At 50.2% G+C, this 23,802-nt stretch overlaps 1 protein-coding gene across 10 annotated transcripts in view; it reads left to right on the top strand.

Annotated features, from left to right (window-relative positions):
* VASH2 (vasohibin 2) overlaps positions 1-23,800 on the top strand; it is a 39,633-nt gene extending 15,833 nt beyond the window's left edge. For 5 of the 10 annotated variants that reach the window (XM_032317014.1, XM_032317017.1, XM_032317022.1 and 2 more), the window contains 5 exons: positions 5,762-6,143; positions 7,348-7,463; positions 10,424-10,480; positions 11,158-11,406; positions 20,333-23,800. In XM_032317014.1, the coding sequence (XP_032172905.1) occupies positions 5,762-6,143; positions 7,348-7,463; positions 10,424-10,480; positions 11,158-11,406; positions 20,333-20,402 (874 nt within the window). In that variant the 3' untranslated portion in view covers positions 20,403-23,800. Of the gene's footprint in view, positions 1-5,761; positions 6,144-7,347; positions 7,464-10,423; positions 10,481-11,157; positions 11,407-11,543; positions 11,635-20,332 lie in introns of those variants that run through there. The other 5 variants (XM_032317019.1, XM_032317024.1, XM_032317016.1 and 2 more) reach the window with 4 other exon arrangements.
* Positions 23,801-23,802: the final 2 nt, after the last annotated feature.

Genomic DNA, 23,802 nt, shown 5'->3' on the forward strand with positions numbered 1-23,802 from the left:
CTGACAGAAGAGCAAAGGAACTTGTTGTCTCTTGGGGTGGCTGGCTGGAAGGGACAGTGACCAAGGGAATATAGCAAGACATGAACTTGGGAGGTGGACCCAAGAAAAAAAAGTTGGGTCCTTGAGTGCTGTGCTGAGAAGTGTGACCTTCCTTCCAAAGGCTAGGGCAGCCCCCAAGAAAGCTCGGCAGCAGAGGCACGACATGACCAGGCATGCGTGTTAGAAAGGTGGTTCTTCAGGCAGATTGAAGGGCAGACTGGAGAAGAAGCTGGATCTGCGAAGCCCGTTAGGAGCTGCTCCCTGAGGGATATGGTGATGCTTGAACTATGGTCCTGGCCAGGGGAACAGAGGTGAGGAGACATCAAGAAGATAGAATTTCCAGATCTTAGAGGCCAACTGAGTGCCGGAGTGGATGAGGAGGAAGTCAACCAATGGACTGGGTGGTAGTTTGTGGAGGATGGGCGGAAGGGATGAGGGCAAAGGAGAGGTGAGATTCTTTGACCCAGAGGCCGGGCTGATTAGCTGTGAGAGTTAGAGGAGTCAGAGGCAGTGAGCCCACATCTCTGGCTTGGAAAACTGGGTGATCGAGTAGGTGTGCTGCCGCCCAAGGAGGGACTTGCGGGGAGAGTCAGATTTATGCGGAGGGGAGTTCAGATTTGAGTATGTTCAATTTGAGACGTGGGCAGGGGTCAGAGGTTGGGGTGGGTATGGAGAGTGTGATGCTCACGAGGGGGCTCGGCACCGGAAATAGGAATCGGGGAGCTGCACGTACTTAGGGAATGGTAGCTGCTGTTCAAGGAGTGAGAAGAGAAAGATCAAGGAAGAGATCCCACCCTGTTGTGGTTTAGATGGACATGGTGAGCCCGTGACAGAGACGAAGGGAAGTTAGAGAGCTGGAAGGAAACCCAGGATGGAAAGAGGCAAGCGTGACATCAGTGGAAGGACTGGTGGCTCAGAATCAGACCAGGGACAGTAGGTCAGGGGCAGTCTGTGGGCTTGGTCTCCTGGACACGTTCATGGGAACGGCAGTGTCTGGCCCTCTGCAGTGTTCAGGGCACTGGCAGGCTGCGTCTGAAAAAGAAGGTCTATAGGTGCCCAGGCTGACCTTTGAAAAATGGGGAATTTGAGCCTTATTGTGGCCCTTCCCCCACAGTTCCGTCCTACCTCCTCCCTGCTCCTCACAAAGGAGAGGAAACGTGCCTGGGGAGCCCAGCCAGAGGGCAGAACAGGGTGGAGGCCGCAGATGGCTCCGGGGGCCTTTCTGAGGCAGGAGTCAGTCACAGCTGTTGGCCTGAGCCTCCTGTGAGTTTGATGGGGGTGAACAGCTGTTGGGGGTTTGCTGGGGGAGTTAGTGAAGGAGAGCCAGAGCACAGGCCCTTCCCTGGGCAGGCCAGCTACCTTCAGACTCTGCTGACGGAGGTCTGGGTGCCTCTGGGCGGAGGCCATCTTGCTTTACATGGTCGCCATGTCCCCGCACAGTGGTGTAAACCCAAGCACAACTGCAGGATTCCTGGGATTAATCAGTTCTTTTGGGTCACGAGGGAAACACTTGTGACTGGCCTCTGGGCCTGTCTAAATCAGAGGACAGTGTGGCCTTGGTTTTCCTTTATTCTTACCAGTGTGACATTACAGAGAAGGGCCCGGAAGAGGAACGGGGCGCACACTGCTGAACTCAGGGAAATTTGACTCTTGGACACAGACAAGAAACACAGACCTAAATTCCAAAAGTTATGTCTTTGTCTTTTCTTTTTGCTCTTTGTCAGCATCCCTATGGCCTGCTTTTCTCTCGAGCACAGTGAAGGACAGGACTTAGGTCATCTGTCTGTGTCTCCCACAGGCCCCTCTGCAGGTCCTGGGAAACAAATAGCACCTCAACAACCTTGAAATAGCTCAGCTTGCCTGCTGCTTGGAAGCCTGTGTCCCCTGTCTTGTCCTTCCTTGTTTTCTCCCGTTTGATGCTAGTCCAGAGTTAGGATTCATTCAGGAAGAGCCCCTACTTTTGCTCATGCACACACTTTCACAGGCCTGCAGGAGACAAAGACCTTCGATTCATCTTCCGAATCCTGGCAACGATTTGGGGGGGCCTCGCTGACCAGGAAGGGGCTTAATCATGGTGTGGGTTAGATGCTGGCTCGATCTCTAGGAGCTTGGACATGGCAGCTCCCTCATCCCTAGAAGAGCTCAGGTCACTTCCCTGCCTTCATCCACACTTCCTCGTCCCCTTCCCTTACTGCAGGTCCCAAGGCTTCCCGATAGCCATAAAGACGGAAGAAATCCTAGCGATGGCAACTTGGGACAGAATGGACTGGTGGTCACTCCCATCCCCCGCCTCCCTCCCTCTTCTCCACGTGGTTGACTCTACTTGTCGCACAGACTGATTTCGGTGTGGTCACCCCATGACCTCTTCTCTGCTCTCCCAGAGGCCGCTGGGCTTGCCTCTCTCACAGCTCCCATCACTGGGGTGGTTCTTTTCAGTGTCACTGTGACCCCGTTGACATACAGCACTGTTCAGGTTTAAGGTAAACAGCATAATGGCTTGACATACGTTTAGTGTGAATGTGGTTTTTTTCATTGTAGTAAAATAGTCATGCCGTAAAATTAGCATTTTCACTCTAAGTGTACAGTTGAGTGGCACTGAGAACACTCCTGTTGTCACGCGAGCATGGGCACCAGCTGTCTCTAGAACCTCGTCTTCCCCAACCGAAATGCCACGCCCGTGGGGCGCTCACTCCGCATTTTCCTCCCCGCCCCCATCAACCACCTGCCTACTTTCATCTCTACGAATGTGACTACTCCAGATACCTCAGGAAGGGGAATCATACAGTATTTGTCCTTTTCTGACTGGCTTATTTCTAAGCCTAGTGTCCTCAATGTCCAAGTTGTAGCACGAGTCATAATTTCCTGACTTTTTAAGGTGGAATGATATTCCGTTGTATACACCACGTTCGTTCATCCGGTCACCCATCCGTGGGCACGGGGATCGCGTCCCCCCTTTCCGCTGCTGTGAACGTGGGTATGCAAGTCCCTGTCCACTTCCCCATTTTTAGTTCTTGTGGGTACACGTCCAGGAGTTGCTGGATCATATGGCAAATCAATCTATCTTTCTTTCTTTCTTTCTTTCTTTCCTTCCTTCCTTCCTTCCTTCCTTCCTTCCTTCCTTCCTCCTCCTCCTCCTCCTCCTCCTTTTTCTTCTTCTTCTTCTTCTTTTTTTGAGGAACTGCCATCCTGGTTGTGTCGTGTCCATTTTGAGTCTGTGTCCCCGGCAGGCTTCCAGAAGAGGGCTGCGCTCTTGCTCTCTGGCTCCACAGCCCTGCCCACAGCCTGTCGGGCACTGGAGATACGCGCCCAGTGAGGGTTCGTTATCACTAAAAACAACTGAGAAAGCTCTTCTTCCAGCCCCAGAGAACTCACCCCAGAAAACAAGCAGGAGTGGGCGTCAGGGGCCTCAGAAGGTTGGGATTTCACTCCCTCCCTGCCAGTTCATGTCACAGGAGGAAGTGACAAGAAAACAGCTAACTTTAGAGAGAGGAGACATGCTTACATTGAGGCCCTGTCCTTAGGTCAGCCTTCAGGGTTGGCTTCTGGTAGCTTCTTTCTTTTAAGCGTACCTGGACTGGCCCTCACTGAGGCAGTCTTTTTTTAAGTCTAAGGAAGGTGTCTCGCAATGGAGGGTCATCCTTGCAGCAAGCATTGACAGAGCATGTCTCTGTGCCAGGCCTGTGCTATGTCTGGGGACAGACACCAGCCTGCGATACACAACTCCCGGCCCTACAAGATGCAAAGAGACACCCAGTTATAACACTGGCCGATTAGGCAGCAAGTGCTGTTAGCTGTGGCGGTTCTTGAGTTGGGCGGTGGGGCGGGGTACTTAACACATACTGAGGAAGGTTGGGGAAAGGGGGGGGGGAGCAGTGCCTCTGTACCATTCGGGATGCCGCGTGTGTAAAGAGAGTAAGCCCACAGCATCCTTCTCACTCGTGGTTTTTACGAGACCCTGAAAATCTCTGCCCGGTTAGAATCTCCTGCCCTAGAGGGCTGCTGTGTGAGGGAAGCCATAAGGAAAGTTCTACTGTGATAGGGAGCATCACATGTTACAGGGTATGTTTAGGGCCATTTTGTTCAGTTGGTCTCATAGCTTTGTAATGTCAAGGTCATTTAAAAGTCATTCAAGACTTTCAGTTTTATATGACTTCCCATTATGAGGGAATATATCGGCCAAGGGCATGGGTGTGGATTCTTTATGGTCTTGGCATATCCTTCAAAAATGTCTCAGGTTGATTGTGGGTCCGTGTGCTGGTCCAGGGTGTAGGGGGGAATGAAACTGGACAAAGGAATTATGAGCAGGGGCTGAATTGTGGCAGGACTTTGGTAAGGGATTTGGATCAAGTCTGAGGAAGAGGAGAGAGAGTGAAAACTGAAGCAAAAGAGTTGACACATACCAAATTTTGGCTTGAGTAGAACATTCTAGCCTCTGGGTGGAAAGTCCATTGGAGTGGGGGCAAGAAATGGTGAAGACAGATTCTCAGTGTAGAGAACCGTATCCACTGACTGAGCACTTACCAGGCACAGGCCACCATGGGGAGCACCTGGATTATTATTTTCCTCAGAATCACCCTGGAGTCACCACAGGTTTTCAGCAGAAAAGAGATGCCATGAGTTTTCAACATCCCTCTCCATGAATACTGGGTCCTTACCAAGGTTATCCTGGGATTTTTGAGATGGGCTTGAGGCTGTGGTGGTACTTGTCATGTGGAGTCTGTGGGGTAGTTAGTTACGCGGCGCTGCCCCTGTGGGGTTACTGGCCCCCAACTGATACAACGGTATCAGTTTTGCTGATTTGCTCGATCCAAATGGGCTGATAAGTGGAGAAAACCAATGTGTGATGCCAGGTGTGCTGGGGAATGAGGGGAACCTGAGGTTCGGGTGCTGGAGGCAGCTTTCCGTGTGGTACTCAAGGCTGTTGGCATGGGTACTGGGGCCCATGAGAGGAGCAGATGAGGGGCAGCTGTGAGCTGTTCTGATGCCTTCCCGTCCAGGTAATCGACCAGTCTGTTTCTTTTCTTTTCTTCTTTTTTTTTTTTTTTCTTTTTTAAGATTTTACTTATTTATTTGAGAGAGAGAGGGCATGACACACAGAGAGAGAGAGAGAGAGAGAGAGAGATCGTGATGGGGGGAGGGGTGGAAGAGAAGAAGACTCCCTGCTGAGCAGGGAGCCTGATGTGGGACTCGATTCCAGGACCCTGGGATCTGACAAAGCCAAAGGCAGATGCTTAACCCAGGTGCCACCCAGGTACCCAGTCAGTTTGTTTCCCATCTCACTGCCTTGCCTTGATTCTGTTTTTCACTTTTCTTCTGGAACAATGCAGAGGTCTTCAATTCCTGCTCTGTCCCACGCACTCCAGCCAGAAGTAATGTCTGAGAACGTCATTCTCATTACATTTTAAAAGGCCTTTAATACTCATCACGTCCTGAAGAAAACCAAGGGAGGGGGAAAGTCCATGATTTTGTTTTGCACATTTATTTAATTACTAAAGTAGAGGGCAAGTTTTTAATTTGGCTTCAATATGCATCATCTAATAGGTACTCAAAGAGATTGAGTGAATCTTTTCTGAAAGGATTAACGTGGAAAGGGTAGATGTGGACCTGCTCAGAGGCAGAGAGATGGACACTTAATTTGCCATACAGAACACGTTCCCTCCTGGGAGTCCAAGCTCTAAATTCTCAAGGCCTCCCTTCTCTTCCTTGACTCAGATGGTCTAAGATACTTAACCAATGGACAGCCTTCCATCGAGCGATTCCCCATCAGCTTTAAAACCTACTTCTCAGGAAACTATTTTCACCATGTTGTGCTGGGGATTTACTGCAATGGCCGCTACGGCTCACTGGGCATGAGCCGAAGGGCTGAGCTGATGGACAAGCCGTTGACCTTTCGAACTCTGAGTGACCTCATCTTTGACTTTGAAGACTCCTACAAGAAATACCTGCACACAGTCAAGAAGGTCAAGATTGGGCTGTACGTCCCCCATGAGCCTCATAGCTTCCAGCCCATTGAGTGGAAGCAGCTGGTCCTCAATGTCTCCAAGATGTTAAGGGCTGACATAAGGAAGGAGCTGGAGAAATACGCCAGGGACATGAGAATGAAGGTAGGTGCTGGGAAGACGAACGAGTGATGGTAGAGAGCTCTATCCCCGTCCTCTGTCTGTCTGTCTGTCTGCCTCTTGCCTCTTGCCTCTTGCCCCATGTTTCTGGGATGGTCAGAAGCTTCTTGAGGTTATCTTGCTTCATAACCATCCTATTAAAACAAAAAATACAAATCATTTGCTATTTGACATGGACGATTAAAGGCTACTTCAAAACGTGGAGCTGAAGTCAGTTGAGATGTTACAGTTAAAGCAGTGTCTCGGTCTGCATTTCCTTCTGTGAAATCAAATCCAAAATGTCAAAGTCGTTTTAGTTTGAGGCTCTCGTTTTGTTTTGTTTTGTTGTTTTGGTCTTTATGATAGGGTGACTCATCATTCCGGTTTGCCTGAAACTGAGGGGTTTCCCGGGACATGACATTTTTAGTACGTAAAACCAGGAAGGTCCTGGGCACACAAGGAGAGCAGGTCACCTTGCTTTATAATCTTTTGCAGAGTCACATTCTGTCTCTGCTTTGCTTTATAAATTGCAACACATTTTGGCATAACATTCTGGCCTGGTGTCTCAATACCAAAGAAGCATTCACTGCGCTGGTTTCACAGAAGCTACACTCATAAGCCCCTCTTTCTTCTCCCATGTCACTTCCCTAGTAACATCGTGCCTGCTTGTCCGTGTCCCTCCAGGGCTTGTGGAGTCACTGAGAGAAAGCCTGTGTGGACACAGAGGACCATAGGGAAAAGAGATTTTGCTCACCTCAGGCTGTTTTTAGTGCCTGGGGACTTGTCATCTTCACCCTGAGGGAACTGGGATGGAGATTCTTGATAAAATGAAACCACTCTGTGCCTGTGTATGGGGTGGGAGAGTCAGAGGAAGAACAAGCTGGTTTCTGGGGCAATGGAGATGGGACTTTGCCCTCACGAGATAGCACACAGCTCCTGGAAACAGTCCCAAGAGGCTGAGGCATAGGGCTTTGCTCTTCTGCTGTGGAAAAGGGGGTACAGTGTAATCATTTCAGCCTCTGGGGAAGAGGTCCTCTGCTCCTCACCAGTGTAGACTGAGCAAGGAACATCCGTCAGGACTCCCCTTGAAGGTCTTCCGGCTTGGTATCTCCTAGGCTGGGCACTCACGGTGGGGGCAGGGAGGCTGCGGGAAGACAGGAGGGTGGTTTCCTTCCAGAGCCAGCGTGATAACTCCTCACATCTCCTTCAGATCCTGAAACCTGCAAGTGCCCATTCTCCAACCCAAGTGAGAAGCCGGGGGAAATCCCTGTCCCCCCGAAGGAGACAGGCGAGCCCCCCAAGACGGCTCGGCAGGAGAGACAAGTCGTGAGTACTATTTCCTCTTCCCTGGCTCAGGGGCCAGCACGCACATCCATGGGGTTGTCCTGGCCTGTGGGGACAAAGCTGTGTCCTGGGCGTGGTGTCTGAACCAGACTGAGATCTCCAAGAGGACCGGTCCTCCATCAGGGGGCATCCCTTGTGGAGAAGGGTCCATGGTGCACGCCACCCCCATTGCTCTGACGCTACTGCCTGTCCGTTGTAGACTCAGACGAAGGGACAAGCTCCAGACTGCCAGAGATGGAGATCCTGAGATCCCGGCAACGTGGGGGGAGCGGTGGACGTAGGGTTAGGAAGCTTGCGTCTGGGGCTAGCTCAGCCCCTTGTGAGCCACATGACTTGAGGCTGGCCATGGAACCTTCCTCGGCTTAAGTTCCCTTGGCCGGAAGATGGGATTGTTAGAACTGATGAAACTTTCCTAAAACCCCATAGCCCTCTGTGCCCAGGAGAAATCATGATCGTTCTTCAGGTCATGGCATCTTTAGGTCATTCCTTCTCCCTTGCTGACCCTGTCTTCCTCCATCTTATCCCCGAGGCCACTGATTCCACCTACTTCTGAGGTCAAAATGACTCCCTTGGGAAATGGCAGATTGGAGAAGTACCCAGGGATAATCCACGGGCTGATATTTGGGCCGTACCCAAATAATCAAATGCCGTACCCAAATATACCACTGTCAGTAATACCAGCGCATGCTGGTCACGAGCAGCTCTCACTGAGCCTGAGACAGTGTGGTATAGCGCACAGAGGTCCAGGGCGAGCCCCCGCTTGGCCGCCCCTTAGCCCTGAGGCCTGGGCACACCGCTCAGGAACCTTCTTTGCTCATCCGTCCAAGACGATAAAAATACTTTCCCTGCCTCCTCCTCAAGGAGTCATGGGACCCACTTAGAAGACGTAGGGAGAGCGGTTTGTTCATGGTGAGCAGCTTTTAACGCAGACGTGTCATTATTGTCAGATCAGCCCTGTAGGGTAAGAAGGCAGAGTTTTAGTTTTCACTGTCAAAGGCAGAAACCAGAACACAAACCCGGTTTGTTATCTTGTGCTGTCTTGTAGTTGGTCAGTGGTGGCACTGGGACTGGAACCCGGCTTCCCTGGCTCTGGGAGTGGGGAGGGGGATGGAAGTGTTGGTTCTGTCAGGATGAAGTGGTTTCAGTTCTGAGGAAAGTTCCCAGTTTGTCCCCATTCTACCTCCTCCTGCCAAACCCGGGTGCAGAATCTACAGCCCGAGGGTATTGGCTAAGACGGCTGGGGTCCAGGCTTTGACAGGGGAGGGGGTGGAAAGGGGGGGCTCCTGCAGCAAGAGAAGCTGGAGTATGCGGGGCTTCAGGATGGCTCTGACCTTTGGGGGAGCAGGATGGCTTCAGAGCTTTGGCACAAGCCTCTGACCCTAATCTTGCCTCTGATGCTGACCACTACGCTTGCCTCTTGATCCTGACCTTCACCGCAACCCTCTCTCTCCCCCTCTCCCATGCAGCCATCCATTCAGAGGCGACCCTGAATGAAGTAGCAGTTGTCTCAAAGGACTGTGCATGTGTAAACCCTTTTTAGAGGGCACGGAGCATGGAGCCCGGGACCCAGAAGTAGCAATCTGGTTACTCAAGGAACGGGGAGGGGCGCTTTGCTCTGCCTTGTTAGCTTTGCTGTCCCAGGAGGGCTAAGGCTTCCCTTAGGAGCTCCCAGTCTGCAGCAGACACTGAGCAGTCCGGAAAGCCCCACTCTGCCCTCTAAACCTGGAAGTCCTGAGTGTGCCCCTGGAGGGCAGATTCACGGGACGACAGGATGGGGTTTTCAGACCATTCCTGTCCCATCCGTTTTACTTGCATCTACAGGAAATTTGCAGTCCAAGACACGTTAGGTTTTTTACCAGAAAAAGTTCCCATGAGTGCCCAGGGAGGGGAAAGCCAGCAAGATCTCAGAGCTGGCTGTGGAGACGGAAGTCCGAGGACGTGCCAGGTGCCAGTGGTCCGAGAACAGTATGGGAAGAAGGTGCATTGGGGCCTGGACTGTGGGATTTGAGCTGCTGTTCAGGCACCCTGGGGGAGCATTCTAGAAGCCCCTGAGAATGCCCATCTGGAGCTTGAGGAGTAGAGACCGTGACAGCAGAGCCATCTGCTTAGAAGCGACAGTTGAAGCGATAGTTGGAGGAGTCGGTGAGGAGGGACGGGCTGGCAGGCTCCGAGTGGCCCTGGGGCTGAAGGGCCAGAGCTGGGGATGGGGAAGGAATAACAGTGCGGGTGGGTCAGGAGTGCGAAGGGGCCCGTCCGCACCTGCTGTGAAGACCTGAGGAGCACAAGGAGGTGGGGGGGCGTGTTTAAGGTCAGGTAGATATGTGTGTTCAGTGGCTTTTATCCCGCTGGTGAGGGAGGTACGTCACTGGGTGGGAGCGAGGAGCAGCCAGTGGGTTACAGGCACCGGACGGGGAGAAGGGGCTGCAGCAGCACGGGGCCCAGCTGAGGAGGGATGGAAGGATCCTGCACCCGGTTTGCAAACTCGAGCAAGACCAGAATCCCCGAAGGGCTTGTTAAAACAGATGGGGGCCCCTCCCCCGGTGTTTGTGATTCAGCAGATCTGGATGGGGCCTGAGGACCTGCTGTTCTGGCAAGTTCCCAGGTGATGCTGATGCCGCTGGTCCAGGGACCACTCTTGGAGAACCACAGTTGGTTCTGACTTGGGGGTTGACTTTAAAAAAACAATGACATGTCAAGGTGCAGGCACTGGGCCTGTGTGATTCTGGGGCTCAACTCTACCTGGTCCTGCCTGGGCCTCTGGAGCCTGAGGTGCTGAGGTGCCGTTGGAGGGTGTGACCCCGGCCTGACCCCCATGTTGGGCTCCACTGAAGACATGCTGGGCAGAGCATGGCTGGTCATTCTCCTAGGGGCCAGGTAGGGAACTGGTGTTTGGTCACCCCCAAGCCATGCCTGTACCCTAATCTCTGGACTTTGTCACACAGCCGAGGCAAGCGACCACGCCTGTGCCCGCAGAGGACAGCTCTTAGACTGCCGCAGTTGTGAGTGCAAAGCACCTTCCAGTGTCTGGGGGGGCCCCCTTCACCCTCACCCCTCCTGTCGGCAGGAAGCAGGAAGTGGGCCCGGAAGCAGGAAGTGGGCCTGGGGAAGGGGAGAAAGGCAGTAGGGAGAGGGCAGCAGTCCCCGGTGGGGTCAGGAAGAAAGACCTGCAGGAAGATGGGGCTTCCACTCCACTACCCGCTTCCCTCCACGCCCTGAAGTCGAGCCCAGCCCTGGCTGCACAGAGGCGATGTCTCATGGTTCAGTGAAAACATAAACTTTTCCAAAATGTCGAAGAGTGGCTGCACCCCTCCCCGGAAGCCCGCAGCCCTTTCTCCCGAGCATGGCACTGGTTCCCAGGAGTCTCCCTCCATCCACTCTCCCTAGTGGGTCAGGTCTTAGGGATTTTCTTTTTCACAGCCAGGGCAGGGTGGCTTTGGAAGAGTTTGACCATCAAGGGAGCCTAGGTGGCTTGTGGGTTCCTGTGGACCATCTGGTGTGAGCAAATCCAGGAAGACCGTGGCCACCCTTGGTAGCCGAAGCCCCTGCCAGCTCTTTTCCCAGTTTAGACGTCAGGAGGGGATTCTCGAGGGCAAGTATCTTGGCCGAGGTTTCAAGTGGATTGAGGTGTTACAAGGTATTACTAATTCCTCCTCAAACCCTGCTTTCTGAGTTGCAGGGCTGGGTCGGGGATCACAGGGGCTCGAGGGGACAGAGAAGCAAGGGCTGAAAGGAAAATGCCAGGCTGCGTGACCCAGGGAGGACAAGAAGGACGGAAGCCCCAAGCCCCTCCCTCCCTCTCCAGATCCCAGCTTCCGCCATTGCCACAGACTAGAGCCCGGGACACCCTGCTTCCTAGAGGTGTGTCTGGAGGAGAACAGCTTCTCAGCTTCTACCCCTGTTCTTCAGCAAGCAGGCTTTTCTCCAGGTAATCTTGATTTGGTGAGGAATCGAGAAAGGGACCCATTTGGTACCGACCCAATAACTCCACCAAGATTCTAGGCCTCCTGCGGTGGAATGGCCAGGACTAGGGAGGTGGCTCTGTCACTGTGTTATTTTTTTCAGCATTACGTAAGGCCATCAAATCATTTCTAAATGTGTCGGGTGCCATAATGAAGCTTGGGAGTGGCCCAGCGCGTGGAATATTACCATAACAGGCAAGAGGCCCATCCGCTGTGGGGTCCCGGCCCCTTTGTGGGCTGGGATAATTTTAGTGGTTTCGTATCCCTGCCGACCTCTTCCCCACAGCTGCATCCCTTCGGCCCTGCATTCCTCTCCGTTTTTGCACTCATCTGAATAACCCTTCTGGAAAGGAGGATCAGTGTCACTGGGTTGACAGAAGAGTCAGCTGGGTGGGAGGGCGAACAGGAAAGGCTGCACTAGGTGTCCGCTCAGGGCAGGGCGTCAAGAGGGAGACAGGGACGCCCCCGCCCTCTGCCCCACGAGTCCTTGTCAGCCTCTGCTCCCCTAGGCGTGTTTAAAGCGCCATCCACACAGAGCAAATTGTCTCCTGGGGTTCCCAGAGAGGCAGGGAGACGGAGGTTGAGATCCACGTTTTATAATTATTTTTTTTAATTTATTTATTTTTATTATCAGTAGCAGCCAGGACGCCCGCCCCTCACCCTCGCTGGAACAAGGGTTAGAAGTGAGGTGGGAGGAGGAGGAGTTGTTATAATGATAGATCCTGCGGAGGGGCCGGGCAAGGCTGGTAAAGCTCCTGCAAAGCTCATCCTCCCCCGCTGAGAACATTTCCACTTAAAATGCCAGCAGTTCCCCGGTGGCTGCCCGCATCGACATGAAAGGGGCTCGTGCTATTTGGGGTGACCATGTGGGACATTCTTCCCCAGTGGGGCAAGAGTCCCTAAGGACCTCTGAGAGCGGCTTTGTTCTGTCTCCGCCCTCTGGCTCCTCTTTTCCGCCTCTGTCCCTCCTCTGCTCTTCTTCGCTGTCTGTGATTCTCCTCCCTTTTCCTCCCTCTTTGAGTTCCCTTCTCGGTCATCTGTCTCGGTGTGGACTGTGGCTCTAGGGGGAGTGGCCCACCCTGCTGGAGACCCCAGGGTCACAGAGGTTACTATCTCCTTTCACAGCTGGCCCCAAGCGGGACCAGGGAGTTCCTGCTCCGTTTTTTATGAAGTTTCGTAGGGACACCTCCAGGCAGTTGCCCAAGTGAGGCTGTGAAGTGATAATGAAGTCCTAGAAAATCAGTTCGATTCCATGGGCTAATGGTATTGAAGATATTCTGAGTGAGGCCCGAGAAGTCATTCCATTCCCCTTCCATCCCGGGTAAGAAAATGTCCCCAAAGGTGGGAAGGAGATAATGTCCTTAGCAAGCAAAGGAGAGGGGAGGCAAAAAAAAAGGCAAGAGAAAAGTAGATGGTTAGAATGGTTGTGGGAGGGGAGGGACAACTAAGCCAGGATCCCGGGTGATGTGGAGTTTCCTGCTAGGAGCCCAAAGGACTCCTGGGATTTCATAGGGTCTGGGGTCACCAGAGACGCTTGGAGAAGCAGGGTGGGTGATGAGCTCGAAGAGCAAAGACCTCCTGACCTGAATGAGCGAAGAGCCTCTTGGGTTTAGACACCTTTGGGATCCCCGATGGGTTCTCTGTCACGCTAAGAAGAGGAGGCTGTGCCCTGGAATCTCCAACAGTGGCCTGTGGCTCTTGGTCTCTGGCCAGAGCCTCCTACCTTGGGAGGCCTTGAAAGAAGGGGCAGGGCTGGGAGAGTCCCTGCTGAGCCGAATCTCTTGGGTGGGAGCCCGTCCGCCCTGCACCCGCCAGCAGGATACCTCCCGTCCTAGGAATGGTCCTAGGAACCAAGGAATGTGAGGGAGGAGTAGGACGGGCTTGGAATGAGGGTGACAAGTGGGAAGGAACCAGCCCGCCCTCCCGTGGCCCTCCAGCAGGGGCCTACCCAGACAGGACATAAGTCCTAAACCGGTGCCCAGCCTGACCTGATCCCGGCCAGACCAGACAAGAGAGGAGGGCTTGAGGGCTCTGCTTGAACTTATAAATGCTGGGCCAGCGCCATCCCTGCCTTAATCTGTTCCATACCCTTAACACGGAGGACCAAGCGGTCCATGTGAGAGTTGCTCCCTTCCTGGGTATCCCTTTCTAGAATCCCGAGTCCACAGGGACTAGAGCTAAACTGGTCTTCATGGGTGTGTCTGCGTGTGAGGGTGAAAGAGTGAACCCGAGGGCGCTGCCCACCCTCCGTGGCTGCGATTTTAGGGGAGACAGGAGTAAGAAGTGGGAACAGGACAGGTGGCCCGTGCTTCCTGATCAGGCAGCCCTGAAGTGGTCGTAGATGGGCTACACCCCAGAAGTGTATCCTACTCAAATGGGAGAAACAAGAGGCAAATTTCCATCAGAAGAAAGGGAATGGACTTTGGGTCCAGTGGGAGCAGGAGCTGCTGTTTGTCCTGCTGTAACCCTGAGACCTACAGGGTACTTGGCACACAGTGTTACTTAGTAAATTCTTGTGGGTGAGTAAGTACCCGGCAAGTTGCAGGAGTCTTTTTCTCCCCTCCTGGCTGCCAGTCAGGCCCCCTGACCTCTGCTCCCCAGCAACTGCTGAGGGGAGAGGGGGCGGGGGTTGAGCGGGGAGGGGAGGAGATGCCCCAAACTGAGGCCTTAGTCAGAGGGACAGAAAAGGGATGGCGGGCTTGGGGGAAGCCCTGGAGGCTCTCCTTCTGTGTGACTGCTTCTTTTCTTAAACCCAGCCTCACACAGACACACACCAGTTGATAGTTTATCCCTAGGATGTGACGTCCCCACTTGGTCCCCAACATGCTGCCGTGAACTTTCTTGTTCTGAGGCTCTTTGCGGCTTCACAACACCAACACAGAATCTCTCCAAGCTCTTCGTGGACACGGAGGCTGCCTGAGGCTGTGTGCGAGTCTCGAGGGGCCACTCTGCCCGCCTAGGAGGCGGTTCACTGTCCCCGGAGGCAGTGGTGAATACTACTCATATTTTATGTATAGATTTGGGTCAAGGCAATGAACCACAAGCCAATTTAATATAAGATTGAGACACCCTGGAAAATTGGAAGTCCCATATCTATTCCCAGCTACCTGGAACAAAAGATCACATTGAAAATATAAAGTGTGGGGGCCCCTGGCTGGCTCAGTCGGTATAGTGTGCAACTCTGGATCTCAGGGTCGTGAGTTCAAGCTCCACATTGTAGAATTTACTTAAAAACAAAAACAAAACAAAAAACAAAAAACCCAGAGTGTGAATTTCTAGCACGTGTCACAAGGATGGAAAACTCGGCTTTCTCTGCTACAGAAAACTTCTCTATGGAACCACCATCCTGTCCTCCTCAGCCTACCTCCCCCCTGAACAGCCCTTGCTGTAGCTGGAACGCAGGCCTGAGGTTGGGGTGAAGGGGACACCTAGGACCAGGCCATCAAGCGGTCCCCCTAAGTCCCCCTGGATACGTTTACAGGACAACAGATGAGGCCGGGATTATCCGTTTGTGTGCTGAGGGAAGCAGCTCTCGCGGGAACTTAAAGTCCCCTTCCCTGCTGCTTCTCAAACAGAAGGCTGGCCCAGAGCCCTCGGTAGGAAAATCCTCGGAGCTCTTTCCCTTGCGTGGACTGGGAGGGGTTTGGAGAAAGAGAGTGTTCAGCCTAAAATAATAACCGTGCATCTGATGAGAAGTTCTGGGCAAGTGCAGATCCGGCTGAATCACCATCCCGGTGCTTGTGTTTCTTAAAAATAAATCCCTTTGTGGAATTCTAAGTATAGCCGGGGGAGCCCTTGGAAGAGGTCTCTCCACGCACAGGCTCGCCCAGCTCTGGCCCTGAGCGAGCTGCTGGCCAGGAGGGAGCAGCATTTCTGGCTGGGTGCACAGGCAGGTGGCCTGCTGATAATCCACTTCTGCCCTTCGCCAGGCCAGGAGATTGCAGCCAGCATCGCTGGGAGAGGAAAGCGTTTCCTCTTTCGGGCAGTTCACCAGGGTTGGGGGGGATCTCGGTGGAACTCCTTTTTCTGCATTTTGTACTTCCCTGGGTTCTGGATACCTGGGGGGCGGGGGCGGGTGGGCTACAGAGGAAGGGGACAATCTAGTTCTTTTCCTTTGGAAGCCCTCCGGTTCTCCGTGCTTGCCGACCCACTTTAGCTTTTCAAGCAGGCAGGTTCCCTGGGCCGCTTTCAGAGGTAAGATAAAGCCTCCCTGTACAGGAAGAAAAAAAATTGTTTTTCTTTTCTTCCTACTTGTTAGTTCTTAAAAAGTCATCATGGTGACTAGAATTCCTGGCTTAGGACATTGTTAAAAATACCCCATGATGAAGGTAACGCAAGGAAGCCCTATCCGCCGTTTACATGTTAATGAGAACTTGACCCAAGTTTAACTGAGAAGTACCGGCAATTCAACAGGAGGGATTCAAAGCTGAATGGACTTGATCCCTGTCCTCAATTTGTCTAGTCTCTGAGGCAGGCCAAAGGATAGGAACCTGCAGGAGTCTTCAGCAGGTGTGCCAGAGAAAATGTCCCAGCCAATGGGGGCGAGGAGTCATGCATTGTGAGGGAAGGAAGTCGGATACTTCATGGGAGGAGTGGCGTTTGGGTCGGACTGTGGAGGGATGACCAGACATGGGGTTGGGCATTCCATGGCATGGCACAGAGGCTGGAGTGGTTGTGGGGTCATCCTTCGATGCTGGAGGGATGCTTTGTGCGGGGAGTGGGAGGATGGGGTCCGTTTGCTCCCTGGTTAAGGGCATGGGCTCTGGATTCTGGGGTGAGTTCTGGCTCCCCAACTTGCTAAACATGCAGTTTTGCTTTAAGCAAGTTCCCTTTCAGGGCCTCGATTTCTTCCTCTGTGAAATGGGTAGGAAGAGTATCAGCCCCGTCAGGTTACGGTTGAGACTCAGTTAATCCCTGTAAACCTCTCAGAGCGATGCCTGGTGCCTCGTAGGGGCCAGCTAAATGAAAGGTGCTTATAATGGTGATTTCTCAGCACCCGGAAGATTCCTGCCAGGGTAGGTAAGGGGAGTGACTGGTGCAGGTGCTAAGGAAAGGTTTAGAAAAAAGGAGTTCAGAGACCCCCCAAGTTAAAGTCCATCTGTTTTCAAGGGAGCCAGTAGTAGACCAAGGGTAAAGGTAAAGGGTGAAGTTTTAAGAACACACACACTTTGAAGAATGTGGTGAAAATTCCGTTTCCTCCGAGCTGATGGACTCCAAAGTGAGGGGCTCAGGTGAGTGGGCAAAAAATGGCTTCTGTGGAGGCCACATCCCAGGACTGAGCGGCCAGGGTTTGTCCTCTCCAGCCCCTGGACCCTGCAGCCCATCCTGCCGCTGACCTCCCAGCCCAGGACTGAGGGACTGAGGGAGAGAAAATAGGTCGGCGCGGATCTACTCCACCATCTGGGAAACCATGCTGGGCTCGTGTCTTACTAGCGCTGTTCTCACAGAGGGAGGGCAGCACAGTGACGAGAGTTCCAGAGAAGGAGAAGTGTGACTCTGTTGAGAGAGGGGCCGGGTCGGGAAGGAAGGTGCAGGAACTGAAGTGAGCTCACAGGTGCGTGCTGTGGAGGATGCTGGAATGGGGAGCCACCGTCCGGGAGTGGCTTACTCTTGACAGACAAGGGGAGGTGTGAAGAGCCACTATGGCGTTCGTCCCACAGGGGGTGCAGGGCCCCGGGGGAAGAAGACAGACTCTTCTTCGGAAGACTGAGTCTTCGGATTTGGGGTAGGGTGTGGCTACTTCTCCTAAGTGGAATCTAGGGAACTTCTAGGAACGCGTGCTCACTCCCCAGGCAGAACTCCCTCAGGCCCACTCAACACCCACCATGACTGGCATCGGAGCTGGCGTTGTATTAGTGAGTTAACAGACGGACGTGATCCCGGTCAGGATCAGGTTTGGTGGAGGGTAAGGTTGCGGGGGAGGCTAGGACTTGGCTGGGACTCACCAGGATGGGAAAGTGGCTCAAAAGAGACAGTATGGGGCGTCTTACTGCTCCGCTTCTTCAGTGTCCCACCTTGGGGGCCACGGTCCAACCATCACTTCCACAAGACAGAAGAGAGAGCAGGAGAACCCAGGAAGGGCACATGCTCGTTGTCTTTGGAAGAGCTGTCTGGTAAACCTCCATGTCAATCTCGGTGGTTACAATTTAGTCTGATGCTTGGCCGGCTTCAAAGAAGCTGGGAGACATGGTTTGTGTTTTTGATAGCTCTGGGCCCAGCTGAAAATCGGGTTTTTTTTTACTAAGACAGAAGGGGAGAGTGGATGTGGAGGGCCACGTAACAGACTGCCCCACAGAGATCATTAAAAACATCAGATAAAGGAAAAAACATTCACTACAAATTTAATTTGTTTGGATAAGGAGTATGTATATGGTCATGCAGCTCTACCACCAGGAAAGGTAGTGTGGAAACTATATTTTCTTTTCTTTTTTTTTTTTTTTTTAAAGATTTATTTATTTGACAGAGAGATCACGAGTAGGCAGAGAGGTAGGTAGAGAGGAGGAAGCAGGCTCCCAGCCAAGCAGAGAGCTCGATGCGGGACTTGATCCCAGGACCCTGAGATCGACCTGAGCCAAAGGCAGAGGCTTAACCCACTGAGCCACCCAGGCACCCTGGAAATTATATTTTAATCGCTCTAGGAAATGTCCCCTCTATTTAATCCTATTGTAAAGTGAGGAATGGGGATACTTCAAATTATCCTTCGCCAAGTGAATTTTTTTTGATTGCTCAATTTTCTAAAAGTGTGGCCCATGGAGGAGGGGAGAAGTAGATTTGCCTTTCTAAGCACATTTGCCTTAGGGTGATGCTAACTTATGGGGAGTCTCCCTGAAGAAGGAAGTCCCATATTAGCTGTTTGAAAAGATGACACACCTCACGCAAGGAAGGAAAACAGAGACTCTATCTCGGGCTTTTTGAAAAAATGAATTAGAGGGGCCCCTGGGTGGCCCATTCGGTTAAGCCTTTGGCTTAGGTCATGATCCTGGGGTCCTGGGATTGAGCTCTGCGTTGGGTTCCCTGCTCAGTGGGAGCCTGCTGCTCCCTCTGCTTGTGCTCTCTGTCAAATAAATTTTTTAAAAATAATAATTAAAAAAAAAAAGAAAAAATGAACTGTATACAAATGGACTCTGAACCAGACTTGTCCACAGAGCCCTAGTTCTCTCCATGTTAGTGGGCTGAGGGTGAGGGCAGAGATATAAACTTATGTTTGAACCTTCAGGCTGAAGCGTGCTCCCTTTAGCTGCCAGTTCAGGAATGGTCCTCACAGTGGCCCCTAGGGTCCACTCTACCAGTGGCTCTTTCGATAGAGAATGGCTGATCTCTAGGGCATGTATGGCTGGAGGACACCATCAGCCCAAAGGTCGGAAGCCTTGAGCTCTCTGGTCCGGTGAGCAGGGGTTTTCATGCAAGGAAGTCCGAGGACTTCTATCCTCTGCCAGCCGTATTTGTCAGCATCATCTGGGCACCCTCGGACCACGACCAGAGACAGAAACGAGAGGCAGGATTCCTGACCAGTAAAGCAGGGCACGTGGTCACTCTGAGAAATCAGCTTCATGCAGCACAAAGATGGGTAGGTTCATAAGTTCCTTAGCAACGCCAAGGAACAAGTTAGGGAAGGTTTCTCGACCACTTCGAATCATCAGGTTCAGAGGGGATGTTCATAGGCTGTTGTGAGAAAGGGGGGGAGGGGTGAAGAGGAAGGGAGTGAGGGGAGATGAATGCGGGCAGAGAGAGGGACAGGATGCGAATATGTAGGGCAGTAGAACTTGTTGCCAAAATTTGAGCCTTGTGTCCTTAAGTGGCCCCTCGATATTAGCTATTGATTTCTGGCTCTGTCAACACCACATGAGTTGGAGCACTTTCCTGCCAGGGGAAAGCTAGTGGCTATGAGGAAACCCTTCAGAGGATAAACCAAGAAACTGTTATCTTTTCATTCTGGTCTCTTCTTCAAACACTTAAGGTTCATGGGTAGCCTAAAAGTATCTTCAGTCTTCTGATAAAAATGGCTGAACATGCAACTTTTGAATGTGAACTCCCTAGCCATACTGAACCTGCTTAATTAGGTTTAGAAGCTCAGTTCTCTCTCAGCAGAGAAGGTAGGAGGCTAAGAAGTGGAAAAACTGTGAATGAAGTTGGGAGAACGCGTAGGTGTACTTTTATATCGGGAAATCATTGAGGAAATGTCTTTAATGAAGACAGGTGATGTGCTTACTGATTTTCTTTTTCCAGCCTGAAGTACTTTCTGACATGATCTTACCTAAATGCTTATTCATACTTGAGAAAATGTATTGAGGGAAAACAGAGGATTTGTCACAGAATGATTTTCCACACTGACATGCTTTTTCAGATGAGTTGTAAAGGATTTGCCCCGATTTTATGCACTGAGGCCTGGAAGAGTAATCCTCCGTCAGAGAGAGCCGAGGACCTCTCTGTGCGAACCTGGCACCTGAGAGGTCTTGTAGTTGCTGGATTTCCCCCAGGGCGTAAGCATCAGGAAGCCCAGGTTTCAAAGAGAGTTCGGCTGAGGTTTTTAGTTCTACTGGATTACATGTGATTTGTTTTTAGATCCTTGCAAGGTTCACAGATACTGGGTTTCAGAAGTTAGAGTGTGACCGAAGGCAGGCTTCGAGCTGGACAGACTCATCCGGCAACCTATCAGGTTTTTTCAGCTCTACCTTGAAAAGCCTGTGAAAATGTTCTCTACATCCCATCAGAGTGGACTTGAGAACACGAGGTCAAGCTGGGAACCAAGCCTGGGGAGGGGTGGGGTGTGGCGGGGCGCGCTGGGGGCAAGCACCTGAAGGGTCAAGAGAACAAAGTCAAGTTCTCTGAGTCAAATACTAAGTGAACTTTTTCTATCCCTTCCCTCTCCCCCAACCTGCCTTTGACCCCTAGGCCCGCACTGCCTGAGAAGGTGGCTGACCTCAGCACGCTGAATGAGGTGGGCTACCAAATCCGAATTTAGGCAAGCCATATCAGCCAGCAAGAGGGCTTCCGTGGTGCTTCTCTCTGCACTTTACCCCAGCATCTTCAGGAGGAACTGCAACTATTTATTGAGAACCTGTGGATTTTATTTTTAAGGATTCACCTGGACATGGAATCAGAATGGGTGGTAACAATTAACGTTGAAAGTCACGAAGGGGCCACCATGAAAAGGCTGAAGAAACCCCACTGGGGTTGGACTGTCCCCTCACTACAGATAGAAAGGGTCATATGTAACTGTAGTTTTCTATCTTCCCATTGACCTACTTTTATTTACTTGCTTTTGGACATGATGCCTCCTCACCAGTAGTAAATGTTCCTGAAACCCTCTCTCCCACTTTTGATATAGTAAGGTAACTCAGCCAGTATTAATGTCTTTTTTCAGCAATAACAGAGGCAAGAATTGGTGGGATTTTTTTTTTTTTTAAGCAGTCAATATTACCTCAGCATCTTGACATCAGATATGCAAATTTAATGGTGTTTTGTTTTTTTATATTCTATTTGTATTATTTCCCCAGTACTTCAGTGGGGATCTCCAGAAAGTTTGGAATTTTTTCCTGGTGCACACATATAATGGGATTAAGGTATTATACCAAGTGTTTTACTAAAAAGCACTGAAATTTTTCTGGCAATACGGGAAACTCTTTTCAGGACCTTGGAGTTACTTCTTAATCTTTCTTAAAGCATTCACTGACAGCGGTTTTTGTTTTTTCAAAACAAAAAGCACGATCCGAAGGTAGTCTGTGTTCTGTCACTAACATTTAAACTTTGCAAACTCCAGCAAAAAAAGCACAAGAGGTCACGGCACTGTGACACACATTTAGCAGTATTGCAAGGACCTCCAGCAACCACACACTCAGAAAGGCAGAGGCCAGGAGTGAATCGGCAGAGTCTTGAGAACCAGATAAACTTTCTGTTCACGTCCCATCCGGTTTTTACTCTTGAGTCAGGCGTTGGTTCGGAGGACTCACTGTTGTCAGGGAGGGGTTCTGATGTCTTATATTAAGACCAAAGGTGGCACATGTGGTCCCTTTCCAGGCCCTCTCTTTGAAGTACCACTTCATGACCTAGGAACTGGTATTGGAAAATGCGATGAATTAAGAGAAACAGAAACTTCTTTTAAATGGAAAAGTCTTCAGGTAGAGGGTTCTACCTTCGAGTGTGACGGAGTCCGTGTGTCTGTATAACTTCGGACTGCGGGCCGCGGAGAGGAGCTCTACTCGTCAAGTGTGTACGTTGTCACCATCAAGAGTGTGCTTCTGTTTCGTCTGTTGTAGCTCGGCGGCTGTGCCAACACAGGAGGCCAACTCGCAGATGTACATGAAGTCTGCTAGTCAACACAAGTGTTATTTCAGTTGCCAGGACTTCCTCTCTGGCTTTCTTTGCCTGAAGGTGATTTTAGAATGGGGAGTAGAAAAATAATCTGCTCATTGAGATTCTGTACCATTAAAACCACTGAAGGTGACCTCATCCCTCGGCCATGCGCACATGCGCTCGCTTTATGCTAAAACTCAGTGGCATTAATGGAAAGTGATTATTTTCTTGAAAAAGAAGGAAGTTTAGTGTCCTTTACGTGAAAAGGACCAAGTAAGTGGACATCTCAATTACATTAAAATAGAGAAGTTAAAAATTCTGAACTAAAATCACTCTAAGAATAGTGTCAGTTTGAGTTAAGATGAGCTATCTTTGTATCTCTTCATAAGGCAAACTCATTTGCAGCCTCATGACCACGTCTACTGAAATATTTGAGTTGTTCTGAAACAATACTGACTTAGCTCTCTCTGTGAAAAATAAGATATGTGTATCTTATGTTTGCCAATCTGAAATTTTATTATCACTAATAGTACACCATTTATACCATGGTGATCTTTCTAAGAGCTTAGACTAGGATTTTCCAAGTTTTACTTAAGTACTGTCCCATCCAAAATACAGAATGTCATTAGCTGCAGAGCCCCGTTTTTTCCCCACAAAAAAGGGTAAAGAATAGGAACACAAACTATTCTAAGACGCTGATGTACAAGCCTTAAAACCACCGCTGGTTTGGTGATTCAATTAGTAACCTGATTTCCACTCTCTTCTCGATGGTAAGATTCAGTCCCCCAGAGCCAGGGTTAGTCACAGAAACATGAAAAGTAATTTAAAATGCTCTTAGTTTTCATTCTAGCTTTACTGCCTGTGGAGTTATGTTGATTTCTAAAAGATCTGAGAAAGGTACCAGACTCTTCCATTCTAGCGCAGGTATTTGATTAAGATGATATTTAGGCAGAAACAAAACAAAACAAAAAATGACATGATTTATTCCCCCCAAAATTAATTTTAAAACTGGCTATTATTCAAAAAATAAAAGATAAAACTATGAGATGATTTGAATCTAGTTTTTAAAGTTATTAGTGCAAGAGAAATTTTACGCTTAAGCCATTATGGGGATATATGCAAAGTTTAAATGGATGACAGAAATCTTGATTTCAGACTCCATGTGCTGTTTTGAGTACACTTTATTTCAGAAAGTGATATCTAGTATTTTCTATACACTTTGAAATCATGAGCATTTCACTTTTTCTAAGTCAATTATTTCATAAGGATTTTATTAATAGATATTGGTAAATAGAACTTTGGAAATCTTAATTCTGTATTCTTACTATACCCAAGGCTTTTGTAAGCTATAGTTTTATGTACAACCTTGTACAGTTTTTTTGACACACAATTCAGAATCTTGTTTATTCTCTTGGACTTTGTTCTGGCCAATACATTTTTTTTAAACCTTTAAGGAAAACTGTGATTGTTTTAGTGGGTATTTTTCTAAGTAAAGGAAAAGTTGTATAATGGTATTTTAGAGAATGCCAGATAAGTGCATGTTTCAAGTTAATGTTTTTCTCATCACTTGTATGTTTATACACAGCATGGGACTTTAATAAAAACCATCCTGGAAACTTAAGGATTGTTTTTCTTCCAAAAATGTATGTAAGAGGGTGTGATTTATTTTTTTCTTGTCCTTTTACTTGTCCTAGTAAACTCATTTATCACTCCCTCACCCTTATCTTCTTCCACAATTTTCAGACCCTGTATTCAACACTATTCTGTTTTGCCACATCTGAATTCACTTACATGTTAGCATCACTCTAAGTAACACAGGCTGTAGGGTAATGAAATAGTTTAGAAGGGACAACAGCCCAGTGGACACACTTAGCACACCTACCACAAAACCTCCAGGCACAGATACACTAGAGTAATAATTTATTATTTGATTCATAGAGACGAAGTGCAAATGACTTCTGTTTCCCCAAATCCTTGAACTCTCTGGATCTCTAACTTGGTTTTTTAGGAAAGCAAAGGGTTAAGAGCCAACAGTTGTTAAATTCCAAAAAAAAAAAAAAAAAAAAAGA

The sequence above is a fragment of the Mustela erminea genome, chromosome 17 (genome assembly GCF_009829155.1).
Source record: "Mustela erminea isolate mMusErm1 chromosome 17, mMusErm1.Pri, whole genome shotgun sequence".
Lineage (NCBI taxonomy): Eukaryota > Metazoa > Chordata > Mammalia > Carnivora > Mustelidae > Mustela > Mustela erminea.